This window comes from Macaca mulatta, chromosome X (genome assembly GCF_049350105.2).
Source record: "Macaca mulatta isolate MMU2019108-1 chromosome X, T2T-MMU8v2.0, whole genome shotgun sequence".
Lineage (NCBI taxonomy): Eukaryota > Metazoa > Chordata > Mammalia > Primates > Cercopithecidae > Macaca > Macaca mulatta.
This window is the reverse complement of record NC_133426.1, coordinates 7976176-7991862: the sequence shown is the minus strand read 5'-3', so window position 1 is coordinate 7991862 and position 15687 is coordinate 7976176. Positions and strand designations below refer to the sequence as shown.

Here is a 15687-nt window from a genome sequence, read left to right as displayed (position 1 = left end):
CAAATTCTTAAACACACCCAAGTCAGTTTCCTTAAAAAGTAATCTAGGACTTGCTTTAAAATAACTGAGTGGGGCAGGGGACGGGTCAGGTTTAGAGAGGGTAACAGGTAAAATGGAATTAGCTGACTTTTGTAGTGGTTGGAGCTGCATGATGAAAACATGGTGATCACTATAGTAGTCTCTCCACCTTTGTGCATGTCTGACAGGTTTCAAAACCCTCTCAGTTTGGAGGATGTCAGAAACCACTCCTACAGGATAGATGGACCTGAGGACTTTATGCTCAAGTGAAACAAGCCAGTCACAGAAGGACAAATGCTGCCCAATTCTACTTTTATGAAATACCGAAAATTGTTAAACTCACAGAAAGTAGAATGGTCATTGCTAGGGGATGGGGGAGGGGAAAATGGGGAATTGAGGTGCAATGGGCATGGAGTTTCAGTCATACAAGATGAGAAAGTGTATTAGGGTTCTCTAGAGCGACAGAACTAATAGGATAGATGCATATATGAAGGGAGTTTACTAAGGAGCATTGACTCACAGGATCACAAGGTGAGGCCCCATGATAACCCATGTGCAAGCTGAGGAGCCAGGAAGCCAGTCCAAGTCCTAAAACTTCAAAGTAGGGAAGTCCACAGCACAGCCTTCAGTCTGTGGCCAAAGGCCGGAGATCCCCTGGCGAAACACAGGTGTAAGTCCAAGACTCCAAAAACTGAAGAACTTGGAGTCTGATGTTCGAGGAAGCTTCCAGCACAGGAGGAACATGGAGGCCAGAAGACTCAGCAAGTCGGTTTCTCCCTTCTGCTTTATTGTAGCCACGCTGGCAGCTGACTGGATGGTGCCCACCCAGAGCGAGGGTGGGTCTGCCTCTCCCAGTGCACTGACTCAAATGTTAATCTCCGTTGGCAACACGCTCACAGACACACCCAGGAACAATACTTTACATCCTTCCATCCAATCAAGTTGGCAATATTAACCATCCCGGAAAGTTGTAAGCATCCACTGTAGCACAATGGGTATATAGTTCACAATACTGTACCATGCACCTCAATATTTGTTAAGAGTGTGTATGTCGTGTCGTGTGTGTTTTATCACAAGTTTAAAAATACTCCTGATTATCTTATTCCATATACTCAACACCTTAGCAAACCTTAGTACTTCATTGCCCTTTTCTGGCTACATGGCGTATCAGAGAAAGCGTGGGCTTTGGAGTCAGACAAGCTTCGGTTCAAGTACTAGGTGATCTGGAACAGGTTACTTAGCCTGGCTGGTCCTCAGGGTCATCTTTTGTAAACTCAGGATGGAATAAGACAGCCCCATCTATCTTCCAGCACCATTCTAAGGATGACTCATAGGCATTGCTCAGTCATGGCAGTGACTATTATTTTTTGATTAGCATCTAGCCCTCTCCCTGGACCATGGTAGGTGCCCAATAAATGTTTGTTGAATGAATAATTTAATTCATTAGTAATTAATTTTTATTTTATTTTACCCTGCTCCTCTCATTTTTTTAGTGCAATTACTCTTATCTAGTTTTGAGTTGTATCCAAATTCTCAATCTAGTTAAGATTCAAAATTACATATCAGCTTGCTGGGCTAGCACTTTTCCTTACTCCTCTCCCTGAAGGGTCCCCAATTCTGTTTCTATTCTGTGTGTCTTTTTTCCCCTCTTTTGTGGTCATGTGTCCAGGGCCCCTTGCCGCCAAAGCCCTTCAACTAGTTATTCTCCAGCAGAACATTTTTCTGCCAGTGAAAATATTTTCTTTCAGGAATTGGCTAAAAGCTGTTTTCATAAAAACTTCCCTGTGTGAATTGAGCCTGTAATTATCTTGCTCTTTCTTAGGATTTCTGCAGAGCTTATGCACACCTAAAGCGTGCCAATTCACACTTGGTTCTGGGTTCTATAGGAGAGTCACAGAAACATGACACCTGTCATGAATGCAAGCTAGGAAGTGGTCCCTAAAGCAGGGGATGTGTCTCAAATGCCTCTTCAGTCCTCGTACAGTGTGTAATACAGTGCTGCTTCCACAGCGTTGAGCAGCAGTCCTTAAGAGGGTGGAGTTTAGAATTTGATCTTTGCAGCCCTGAGTTTTAATCCTGACTCTATAACCTATAAGCAGTATAAGAAAGGTACCCAAACTGTCTGTCTCATTTGTCCAGTGGGGACGCTACCCATTTTACAGGGTGTGATGGTTAATTTCAGGTGTCAACGTGACTGACTGCCTTAAGGAATACATCAGGAACTGGTAAAGCATTGTTTCTGGGTGAGCCTGCACATGTATTCCCGGGAAGATTGGCGTGGGCTGGTGGACGGAGTGGGGAAGATGCCCTCAATAGAGACAGGCCCCATCCAGTTCTCTGAGGGCCCAGACAGGAGAAACAGGGCAGAGGAAAGGCACTTTCCTCCCTTACCTCTTGGAGCTGGGACTTCTCTTTTCCTGCCCTTGGACATCAGAACTTCAGGCTCTTTTTATACTGAGAATTACACCATCCACTTCCCTGGTTCTGAGGTTTTTGGGTGTGGACTGAGTCACACTCCTGGCATCCCAGGGGCTCCAGCTTGCAGATAGCCTGCCCTGAGACTTTTCACTCCCTAATTCCCCTAATAAATCCCCTCTCATCTATCTTTGCTGATCACCTGTTGGTGTCTCTCTAGAGCCCCGATTAATCCACAGGGGTAATGTGATGGAGAAATGAGGACGTGCTTGGGGAGCATTTCACACCCTGCCTGACACATGCCCAGGTCCAATGGGCTGCAGCTGCAGTTATTCTAGAACTTAGCATCAGTGTTCAAAACAGCAGAAGGCCTTCCCTCTGGTACCCAGCCATCGCATTGAGCTTCTCCTGTCATTTTTCAATTCCAGAGTGTTTTGGAGAGCAATTCTATGTCCCGTGTATCACTGACGTGGGGCCAAAAACAATCCGTACGCGTGGGGATCTGAAGCTGGGAATGACCAATGGGTCAGAAAGTTCTTAGGAGTCAGGAGCAGAGGAAGCTGCATGGTCAAGGGGAATCGATGTGAGCCTTCCTGCCATGTGTCCTATTTCCTGTGGTCTAATGAGACAGAGACATATGTATGTAGACATCATCTCATGCTGAGCTCTTTAATATGTACAAGGTGTTTTCAAATTTTCCCACCAACTGTCTTTGACAGCTGAGAATCTGCAGATCACCTGTTGTTCATGACTGTTGTCAAGGGGATCCTCCCTTTAGGGACACAGGAAGATTTGCCTAAAAACATCAGAAAGCTTTGATATCTATTATTTTATTATAAAAGCCAACTAAAGCTTTGCTGTTATATTACTTCGGGTCTTTACTCATCCCACTGTTTATTTTAAGCCTCGGCTTGTGGGTAGTTGGAGAAGGAGGGAAAATATTTAACACTCTTATTAACTAATTTAACTGTGTATTTAACATGTAGAATCAAGAAAGACTTAAAGGAAGATGCAGTATTTGTGAATGCTCCAACAAATTAAAAGATTATTTAAATTATTGTTTTCTGATTAAACCACTTATTTTCTACAATGAATTAAAAGAGTTTGTGAAAATAAATTCAGTGACATTTTTGCATCTATAATTTCAAAATCATAGTAACTTTTCAAAGCCAAAAATTCCTGAAACACAAGTCTGCCAATCATCACAATAAAACATGAAGCCCCAGTGAAAGAGCTAGTCAGGATGGGTTCCCAACAAATAGCAGTTGAAGCTCCAACTGCCATGAAGTGATGAAACAAACCCGGTGTAAGAGCCATGGATAATTTTTTTAAATGCCGAAAGAATCATCACAGACTGTTTTGGGTTGTAGAGCTTGAATGGAAATACGGCATTAAAATAAGGTGCCCAAAATGAATTCTTGAGTATAATTTTAAAACACACTGCAATGTTGCTCCATAATATTCATCATTCATCAAACCCAAAAGTGACCACTGACAATATTCAGTTTATTTCAGTTTTTATGCTGTCATTATGGAAAAAAACTACAGCAGGGAGTTCACCAATTTCCCTTTGGAAAGAGATATACAACCACAGCCAACAGGCTTTCCTAAAAGACAGCAGGAGCTTTTCATTCTGGCTTGTTTCCCATCCATAACATACAGATATTTATTGTTCAAGGTCAATACAGCCTTGCAAATAAACAGGCTTTGAGTTGTACCAAGCATCCTTATATGGTATTTCCATATAAGAAATACAAAAGAAATACACCACAAAATGATGGTGTTCAGGACATGGGGCAATGCCCTGTTTCTGCATCCTAGGTTTCATAGGATTCCATAGGAGACAGCTACAAGTTCAACATGCAAAGCTCTGAAATCCCTTCCTAAGCTAATGAAGTGAAGCCCTGACCGCACCAAGGAAAGGATGAAACACAACTCATTTGTTGTTTCTCACATGATGCTACCATCTCTTCTAAGCCACCATTAATTTTAACATCTTTAAAGATATAAGAACAATCTGTGTAACAAATGAAAACTGCCTGTAAAGTTAGTGCTTTACATCTCAAAAGCTTATTACATGGAAATTCATATTTTCATAATCACATAAAAGTTTAACATGTTATTCATAATAAGATTACAGGACCTGAGTTATTCTGTCTGTGTAATTATTAACAACTGGAAATTAAATCATGATAATTTTGTACTCTTTTCTTCTTAAAATGAGAATTTCCTTTCTTCTTTTGCCTGAGAACCATGCTTGAACAATACTAACGACTTACCTTCTAAAACAAATGATTATATATAATATATAATTATAAATATGTTTTATATATGTATTTATACATAAAATGTATATTTATATATAAATTTCTCTATATATTCTACATAAAAACATAAAAATACATATAAATATATAAATATGTATAGTAGGTTCTAGTATATATAGAAAAGACCTATGTACTTTGAACATGTGTATATATAATCTATATATATTTATATATTATATAAATATATAATTATTTCTATATTTGTATTTATATATTATATATAAATATATATAATCTATATTGTTTTGTATATAGTAAATATAGTTGTATGTTATTTTATTTACATATATTTCAATGTTTTGTACAGTAAATTCTACTATATATAGAAAATACCTGTGTATTTCTAATGTATGGAAATATGAAATGTACTTTTTGTCTCCTCAGTTGCAAAGATAAAAAGGCTTTTTTCAAGTAGACAGATTTTGCTCTACTTTGAATTTTTCTTAATCATATTAGATTGTAGGGAGGGGACGCTGAGAGGAAAGAGGATGGAGACGATTCTTCCATTGGTTTCTATAAATGAAAAGGTATTTTAACAATGAAACCTAAGTAGGTAGAATCCAGTTCTTGGTACTTGGTGTATGTGCTAGCAAGATTGCATGAAGAAACAAACGTTACAAGAAGCGGAGTCATCCCGTGAAGGGGAAACTTTTCTCCAATGCTCAGCCGTGACACAATCCTTATCCTCCTGTCTGGCTAACTGTGACATGTCCCTTTGACCTCGACCCCGTGGGACCCCACTTCCCTCCCTCCCCCACATACCACCTATTCCTTCTTTCTGTCCTTTCTCCCTCCCCACACACCTCCTCTTCCTCCCTCCCTCCCTTCCCACACACCATCTCTTCCTCCCTCCCTCCCTCCCCACACCCCACCTCTTCCTCCCTGCCTCCCTCCCCTCACACCACCTCTTCCTCCATCCCTTCTTCCCTCCCCACACACCACCTCTTCCTCCCTCCCTTCTTCCCTCCCCACACCCCACCTCTTCCTCCCTCCCTCCCTCCCCTCACACCATCTCTTCCTCCCTCCCTCCCTCCCCACACCCCACCACTTCCTCCCTCCCTCCCTCCCCTCACACCACCACTTCCTCCCTCCCTCCCTCCCCTCACACCACCACTTCCTCCCTCCCTCCCCTCACACCACCACTTCCTCCCTCCCTCCCTCCCCTCACACCACCACTTCCTCCCTCCCTCCCTCCCCTCACACCACCACTTCCTCCCTCCCTCCCTCCCCTCACACCACCACTTCCTCCCTCCCTCCCCTCACACCACCACTTCCTCCCTCCCTCCCTCCCCTCACACCACCACTTCCTCCCTCCCTCCCCTCACACCACCACTTCCTCCCTCCCCCCCAACACCACCTCTTCCTCCCTCCCTCCCTCCCCTCACACCACCTCTTCCTCCTTCCCTCCCCTCACACTTCCTCTTCCTCCTCCCTCCCTCCCCTCACACCACCACTTCCTCCCTCCCTCCCCTCACACCACCACTTCCTCCCTCCCTCCCCTCACACCACCACTTCCTCCCTCCCTCCCTCCCCTCACACCACCACTTCCTCCCTCCCTCCCGTCACACCACCACTTCCTCCCTCCCTCCCCACACACCACCACTTCCTCCCTCCCTCCCTCCCCTCACACCACCACTTCCTCCCTCCCTCCCTCCCCTCACACCACCACTTCCTCCCTCCCTCCCCTCACACCACCACTTCCTCCCTCCCTCCCGTCACACCACCACTTCCTCCCTCCCTCCCCCCCCACACCACCTCTTCCTCCCTCCCTCCCTCCCCTCACCCCACCACTTCCTCCCTCCCTCCCTCCCCTCACACCACCACTTCCTCCCTCCCTCCCGTCACACCACCACTTCCTCCCTCCCTCCCTCCCCTCACACCACCTCTTCCTCCCTCCCTCCCTCCCCTCACACCACCACTTCCTCCCTCCCTCCCTCCCCTCACACCACCACTTCCTCCCTCCCCCCCCACACCACCTCTTCCTCCCTCCCTCCCCACACCCCACCTCTTCCTCCCTCCCTCCCCCCCCCACACCACCTCTTCCTCCCTCCCTCCCTCCCCACACCCCACCTCTTCCCCCCTCCTTCCCCTCCCTCCCCACCACCAGAGAACACGGAGTCACTGAGATCAATTTGCAACACATTCATTTTATTGTCTTCCCCAGGGGCCACCGTGCTGGTGAGATCTCTGAGGTCTGGCGACTGGAACTGAACTTAGTCGCTGCTCAGGGAGATGGGGGAGTCGGTGGCCGCCCCCTCACTCAGTGGCTCCTCCAGCTGGGTCTCCTGGCTCAGGGGGTCGTGCTGGGTCCCCTCGCTCACTGGCTCCTCGGGGGGCAGCTCGTGCTGAGGGAGCTCCTGGCTGGGCTGGTCACTGGGGCCGGGGGCCGCTGGCCCGCTCCCCGCCTCAGGGGCCGTCGCCGCTGCCGCCGCCATCTTGCTCGCGGCCCGTTTCTTCCCGCCTCTCCCTCCACGAGCTGCTTTTCCCTTCTTGGCCGCCCTGGTAGCCTGGAAGGACAACAGGGAGATGCCAGAAGGGCTCTGGTTGAGGGAAGAGGATGGAGGAGGCTGGGAACAGGGACGTTTCCTCAGAGGCGGGCGGGCCGGGTGGGGGGCTGTGCCAGGGGAGGCCGGGAGAGGATTCTGGTGAGGAAGGAGGCGAGGGGAAGCTGAGGAGGAGCTTGGGGGGGTCCCTCACCTTCTTCTTCGGGCTACTGGAGCTCTGCTGAGAAGAGGACTTCCTCTTTCGGCTCTCCTTGGTCTTGGCCGGGGATCCCGAGGCTCTGGGCTTCGGACTCATCTTCCACAGCTCAACGTCTCCCAACGGTCAACCGCGGGCTGCCCGGGGTCCCCGTATATACCCCTCCCGCGGTCTCGGGACAATGAGGCGACCACGTCCCTGAGCTGTGATTGGTCAACACCCCACTACCCAGCCAATGGGAGCCCTGGGCGGGAAGGGAGGCCTTTGACGTCACAAAGCACCAGCGCGACCTGACTGAGGAAGGTGGCAGGGGAGTGACATCTGAGGAGGAAGGCAGGGTGCTCTGGTTGGAGAAAGGGAGATTTGGGTTAGCAGCCCTAAGGATAGTTCCCAAACTGACATGGCAGCCCTCCTAAACACCCCATGTCCAATTTTAGCAGATCACGTGGCACGGGAGGATATTTCTGCCACATGGTTCCCCTGGACCCCCCCACCCCACTCAGTGGTACATTCTATTTCTCCACACCTGCCATCATTACCCAGTTTCTGTATCACCTACCTGAAATCCCTCCATGCTAACTGGGACGGGTTTGGGGCTATAGGAAGATGTCAATCATCCCTCTCTCCTATAAATTCCTCTGCTACACCTTGAGGACCATTCACTTCTTGGATGCCATGAAACAACTTTTCCATCTCACTTCCTTCTCCCAGCGTCCACATAGTGCCTCACAATTTTTCATTCTCGTGGTTTAAAGCACTAGCTTCCAGAGGTCAAGATCAGCAAACACACGGACTCAGCTGGGTATCTGTATCAGGCTGGGTTCCTCAGAGAAGGAGAAACTAAACCAACAGGATATTTGTGTGTGTGTGTGTGAGAGAGAGAGAATGTGTGTGTGTAATATATATCATAAACATCTATTTACTATAATATAGTATTCATTTATGAATAATATTATATATATGATATGGTTTACTCTAAGTAAGTGGCTCAAACCTTCACACAATGTGGGGTCTAGGAAGCTGAAATTTGTAGGGCAAGTGAGCAAGCTGGAAACTAAAAGCTTCTGCACAGCCAACAATCAACAAAATGAAAAGGCAGGCTATGGTTTGGGAGAAGCTATTTGCGAACCATATATCTAATAATGCGTTAATATGCAAAATATATAAAGAACTCACACAGCTCAATAGCAAACAAATAAATAGTCTGGTTAACAAATAGGCAAAGGACTTGAATAGGCATTTCTAGAAAGAAAACACACAACTGGCCAACAGGTATATGAAAATATGCTCAACATCATTAATAATCAGAGAATGCAAATGAAAACCACAGTGGGCGGAGCGGGGTGGCTCATGCCTGTAATCGCAGCACTTTGGGAGGCCGACACGGGTGGATCATGAGGTCAGGAGATCGAAACCATCCTGGTTAACATGGTGAAACCCCGTCTCTATTAAAAATACAAAAAATTAGCCGGGCATGGTGGCGGGCACCTGTAGTCCCAGCTACTCGGGAGGCTGAGGCAGGAAAATGGCGTGAACCCGGGAGGCGGAGCTTGCAGTGAGCTGAGATCGCGCCACTGCACTCCAGCCTGGGCGACAGAGAGAGACTCCGTCTCAAAAAAAAAAAAAAAAAGAAAGAAAACCACAGTGAACTATCACCTCACTCCCGTTAGGAAGGGTATTATCAAAAAGTCAAGAGATAAAAAGTAGTGATGGCATACAAAAAATTAGCCGGGCATGGTGGCGGGCGCCTGTACTCCCAGCTACTGGGGAGGCTGAGGCAGGAGAATGGCTGAACTGGGAGGCGGAGCTTGCAGTGAGCTGAGATCGCGCCACTGCACTCCGGCCTTAGAGACAGAGCGAGACTCCGTCTCAACAACAACAACAACAAAAAACAAAAAAGTAATGAGGGAAAGATGTGGAGAAAATGAAACCCTTTTAGGGTGTGCAGAAAAGGGGACGTTTACACGCTGTTGACAGACATGTAATCGGTACAGCCGTTATGAAAAACAGTATAATCATTCCTTGGAAAATCAAAATAGATTTACCATATGACCCAGCAGTTCATCTGTGGAGTATGTGCCCCTCCCCCAAAATGAAATCCACATCTCATACAGATATCTCCAGTACTAATTGTAACTCAGTAATCACACAGGAAATTAGAGTTTCTATTGGAAAAGAATGGTTTTTTTTTTCACCATTCTGGTATCAAATATTTATTCTAGACATCTCTTCTTATTTTTTGCTTTGTAATTACCTAGGTACTAGTACCCATTGACAGAACTAACTCATTACTCCAAGAAGAAATGAGAAATGTTGAGGAGAATGCAATGTTATACTTCTTTTCTTCAATCAGTTATTCTAGTTTTATGAAGGATTCTGTATTTAACTCTTACTCAGGTAACTCTAGTTACCATATCCATAGTACCTAATCAACAATCCTAAAACAGTAAGCACACAGAATTGACTAGAATGGTTATTAAACCTTCTATGTTCAAGCAGTTTTCCTAGTAATTGCTAGTTGTTTATTCAGCTGTTTGCCTAGGTACCACTAAATGTTTAGCTTTATGTCACAGAGACATAAGAAGTAGTATTGAGAAGAATTTGTTTATTCCAGGTACTGGCTTCGTGTAGTTATTTCTAGTTAATTACTCACTTGGATAAAGTAGATATTTACTGTATGAGGTAATATTTCTAACATGAGGTTGGAATTTTGCATTGAGGAAAACGGTTATTGAACTCCCTGGCATAGGCCGGTTATCTTCAGCTTCCTGGGATCAGTTACTTGGTCTGGCTAATTCTAGCTATCTTTAGGTTGCTAATTACATGTTTACCACCAGATGTCTGTGGTAATTTATTATTCCAACAAAAAATAGTAGAATGATAAGGAAGGATTTTCCTTTTTCCTGGCATCACGTAGATATTCAAGTTATCTCCAGTTATTCTATGTAACTTTTTTTCCTGGGTAACACTCAGCACCTATCCTTTTAAGTTCTTATCTCAACTAAAACCAATAATTGAGACTTGCAAAGAACATAATTTTCAGGATCAGGTTCACTTGGTATTGTAATGATTGTTAGCTGTTTCTATGTAACCAGTTTCATGGGAAAGCCCAGTTAAGTAGAACTTGTATATTAACTTAACACCAACAAAATTATATCTGACCAGACTAGATTCCCTATGTTCTACATTCCACTGAACTATTCTTGTTGTCCCTATTTTACTACTTACTTAGGTACATGACTTACCTGTAGTACTAATTCATTATTCCAGCAATAATTCAGCAGTAAGTGGTGAGAAGAAAGTGATTTTGTTTTTAAAATTTATTTTTATCGAGGTAAAATATACATATATAATGTACCCTCTTTACCACTTGTAAGTGTGCAGTTCAGTGGTAATAAATATATTTATATTCTTTTATTTCCCCTTCATCCCCCCTTCCCCTTCTGGCCTCTGGTAACTATCACTATAGCCGCTATCTTCATGAGAACCACTTTTTTAGCTCCCATATATGAATGGAAACATGTAATATTTGTCTTTCTGTGCCTGGCTTATTTTATTTAACATAACGGCCTCCAGTTCCACCCATATTGCTGCAAATGACAGTGTGTCATTCTTCTTATGGCTGGATAATATTCCATTGTGTACATATACCACATTTTCCTTATCCATTTGTCCGTTAATGGACATTTACGTTAAATCCATATTTTGGCTATTGTGACTTGTGCTGCAATACATGTGAGCAAGTATTCCAGCAGTGGAATACTCAGATCATATAGTAGTTCTATTTTTAGGATTTTGAGGAACTCCATACTGTTCTCCATAGTGGCTACAGTAATATACATTCCCACCAACAGTGTACAAGGTGGGTTCCCCTTTCTCCACCTCCTTGCTAGCATCCTTTCATGCCTGTCCTTTTGATCAAAGCCATTTTAACTAGGGTGAGATGATATTGTAATGTGGTTTTGATTTGTATTTGTCTGATGATTCGTGATGAGTATATTTTCATATGCCTGCTGGCCATTTGTGTGTCTTCTTTTGAGAAATGCCTATTCAAATTATTTGTCCATTTTTAAATCATATTGTTTATTAAGTTTTTCCAGCTCCTTATGTATTCTGGTTATGAATCCCTTATCAGATGGATATTTTGCAAATATTTTCTGCCATTCTGTGGGTTGTCTCTTCACGTGGTTGATAATTTCCTTTGCTATGCAGAAGCTTTTTAACTTGATGTAATCCCAATGGTTTACTTTTACTTTGGCTCCTGTGCTTTTGAGGTCTTACTCAAGAAATCTTTGCCCAGACTGATGTCCTGGAGCATTTCCCCAATGCATTTTTTTGGTGGTTTCAGTTTCAGGTCATAGTTTTGAGTCTTTTTTTGTTTTTGTTTTTGTTTTGTCTGAGGAAGAGTCTCACTCTGTCACCCAGGACCAGGCTGGAGTGCAATGGCACAATCTCGGTTCACTGTAACCCCCACTTCCTGGGTTCAAGTGATTCTCATGCATCAGCCTCTAGTAGCTGGGATTACAGGCATGCACCACCATGCCTGGCTAATTGTTGTATTTTTAGTATAGATGGGGCTTCACCATGTTGACCAGGCTGGTCTCAAACCCTTGACCTCAAGTGGTCTGTCTGCCTCAGCCTCCCAAAGTGCTGGGATTACAGGCTTGAGTCACCATGCCCAACCAGATTCAAGTCTTTAACTCATTTTTTATTTGCTTTTTGTGTGTGGTGAGAGATAGGAATCTAACTTCATTCTTCTGTATATACTTATCCAGCTTTCCTACCACTGTTTATTGAAATATCTGTCTTTTCAGCATCGTATGTTCTTGGTGTCTTTGTTGAAGTTGAGTTGGTTGTAAGCATGTGGCTTTATATCTGGGTTCTGTATTCTGTTCCATTTGTCTCTGTGTCTGTTTTAATGCCAGTACCATGCTGCTTGGTTTACTATAGTTTTGTAGTAAATTTTGAAGTCAGGTAGTGTGATGCCTCCAGCTTTCTGCTTTTTTTTCAGGGTTGCTTTGGCTATTTGAGGTCTTTTATGGTTTCATATGAATATTATAAGTATTTTCCTATTTCTGTGAAGTATATCATTGGTACTTTGATAAGGATTGCATTGAATCTGCAAATCGCTTTGGGGAGTATTGTCATTTTAACGATATTAATCCTGTCACTCTATGAGCATGGACTATCTTTCCATTTTTTTGTGTCCTGAGAAGATAGTGTTTTTAAAATTTTTGTGTTTAATCAGTTTTTCTAGCTATTATTACTTATTCCTAGTAAACTAATTACCTGAGTACTGGCAGGTACAGGTCGACCTTGTTTTATTGTGATGCACTTTATTGTGTTTATAGATATTGTGTTTTTCTAAATATATAAATTGAAGGTTTCCGGCAACTGTCTGTTGAGCATGTCAGTGTCATTTTTCCAACAGCATGTGCCCACTTCATGTCCCTGTGTCACATTTTGGTAATTCTCACAATATTTCAAACTTTTCCATCATACTTATATCTGTTATGGTGATTTCTGATCAGTGACCTTTGATGTTATTATTATAATTGCTTTAGGACTCTACAAACTGGGCCCGTATAAGAACACACCAAGAGGCATCACACTACCTGATGTCAAAATATCCTACAAAGATATATTTCAAAATATACTACAGATTTACAGGAGGAGCAAGATGGCAGAATAGAAGGCTTCACTGATTGTTCCCCTGGCCCTCTTGCAAGGACACTAATTTAACAAATATCTACACAGAAAAAACACCTTCATGAAAACCAGAAATCTAGTGAACACCCATAGTACCTGGTTTTAGCTTCATATAGCTTAATATGATTTGGCTGTGTCCCCACTGAAATCTCAACTTGAATTGTATCTCCCAGAATTCCTATGTGTTGTGGGAAGGAACTAGGGGGAGGTAATTGAATCATGGGGGCTGGTCTTTCCTGTGCTATTCTCATGATAGTGAAGAAGTCTCACAAGATCTGAAGGGTTTATCAGGGGTCTATGCTTTTCTTCTTCCTCATTTTCTCTTGCTGCCACCATGTTAAGAAGTACCTTTTGCCTCCTGCCATGTTTCTGAGGCCTCCCCAGCTATGTGGAACTGTCAGTCCAATTAAACCTCTTTTTCTTCCCAGTCTCGGGTATGTCTTTATCAGCAGCATGAAAATGGATTAATACAGTAAATTGGTACCAGTAGAGTGGGGCATTGCTGAAAAGATACCCGAAAATGTGGAAATGACTTTAGAACTGGGTAACAGGCAGAGGTTGGAACAGTTTGAAGGGCTTAGTAGAAGACAGGAAAATGTGGAAATGTTTGGAACTTCCTAGAGACTTGTTGAATGGTTTTGTCTAAAATGCTGATAGCGATATGGACAATAAAATTTAGGCTGAGGTGAGCTTAGATAGAGATGAGGAACTAGTTGAGATCTGGAGCAAAGGTGACTCTTGTTATGTTTTAGCAAAGAGACTGGTGGCATTTTGCCCCTGCCCTACAGATTTGTTGAACTTTGAATTTGAGAGAGATGATGTAGGGTATCTGGCAGAAGAAATTTCTAAGCAGCAAAGCATTCAAGAGGTGACTTGGGTGCTGTTAAATGCATTTAGTTTCATAAGGGAAGCAGAGCATAAACGCTAGGAAAATATGCAGCCTGATTATGTGATAGAAAAGAAAAACCCACTTTCTGGGGAGAAATTCAAGCTCACTGCAGACATTTGCAGAAGCAGCAAGGAACCTAATGTTAATCACTAAGGCCATGGGGAAAATGTCTCCAGGTCATGTTAGAGACCTTCACGGCAGCCCCTCCCATCACAGGCCCAGAGGCCCTGAAGGAAAATGTGGTTTCATGGGCCAGGCCCAGGGTCCCCACGCTGTGTGTAGCCTAGGGACCTGGTTCCCTGTGTCCCAGCCACTCTAGTTGTAGCTAAAAGTGGCCAATGTACGGCTTGGGCTGTGGCTTCAGAGGGTGGAAGCCCCAAGCCTTGGCAGCTTCTGCATGGTGTTGAGCCTTCAGGTGCACAGAAGTTAAGAATTTAGGTTTGGCAACCTCTGCCTATATTTCAGAAGATATATGGAAATTCCTGGATGCCCAGGCCAAAGTTTGCTGCAGGGGTGGAGCCCTCATGGAAAACTTCTGCTAGGGTAGTACACAAGGGAAATGTGGGGTCAGAGCCCTACTGGGGCACTGCCAGGTAGAGCTGTGAGAAGAGGGCCATAGGCCTTCAGACCCCAGAATGGTAGATCAGCTGACAGCTTGCACTGTGCACCTGGAAAAGCCACAGACACTCAATGCCAGCCCATGAAAGCAGCCAGGAGGGAGGCTGTACCTTGCAATGCCACAGGGGCAGAGCTGTCCAAGACTATGGGAACCCACCTCTTGCATCAGCATAACCTGGATGTGAGACTTGGAGTCAAAGAAGATCATTTTGGAGCTTTAAAATTTGATGGCACTGCTGCATTTTGGACTTGTATGGGCCCTGCAACCCCTTTATTTTGGCCAATGTCTGTCATCTGGAACAACTGTATTTACCCAATACCTGTACCCTCACTGTATCTAGGAAGTTACTAGCTTGCTTTTGATTTTACAGTCTCATAGGTGGAAGGAGCTTGCCTTGTTTCAGATGAGACTTTGGACTGCGGACTTTTGGGTTAATGCTGAAATGAGTTAAGACTTTGGGGAACTGTTGGAAAGGCATGATTGGTTTTGAAATGTGAAGTTTTGGAGGGGCTAGGGGTGGAATGATACGATTTGGCCGTGTTCCCACCCAAATCTCAACTTGAATTGTATCTCCCAGAATTCCCACATGTGAGAGGGACCCAGAAGGAGGTAACTGAATCATGGGGGCCTATCTTTCCTATGCTATTGTCGTGATAGTGAATAAGTCTCACAAGATCTGATGGGTTTATCAGGGGTTTCGGCTTTTGCTTCCTTCTCATTTTCTCTTGCCACTGCCAGGTAAGAAGTCCCTTTCACCTCCTGCCATGATTCTGAGGCCTCCCTCACCATGTGGAACTGTAAGTCCAATTAAACCTCTTTTTCTTCCCAGTCTTGGATATGTCTTTATCTGCAGCATGAAAGTGGACTAATACAGAGACACTATTTCCTTTTGTACAATGGAAAGCATCATAAGTAAGGCAAAAAATAAGATACAGAACAGAAGAGCACACATGTAACTTCAATTTATTGACTTGGATAGTTTCTAGATGATATATATATACATATACACA

At 44.1% G+C, this 15687-nt stretch overlaps 1 protein-coding gene across 1 annotated transcript; it reads right to left on the bottom strand.

Annotated features, from left to right (window-relative positions):
- Window positions 1-6877: 6877 nt before the first annotated feature.
- Window positions 6878-7709, bottom strand: LOC144329346 (testis-specific basic protein Y 1-like). Its single transcript, XM_015126911.3, has 2 exons — window positions 7458-7709; window positions 6878-7267 (listed from the first exon to the last, which is right to left on the bottom strand). The coding sequence occupies exons 1-2, from the start codon at window positions 7557-7559 to the stop codon at window positions 6974-6976; spliced, it is 396 nt and encodes a 131-aa protein (XP_014982397.2). The 5' UTR covers window positions 7560-7709; the 3' UTR covers window positions 6878-6973.
- Window positions 7710-15687: the final 7978 nt, after the last annotated feature.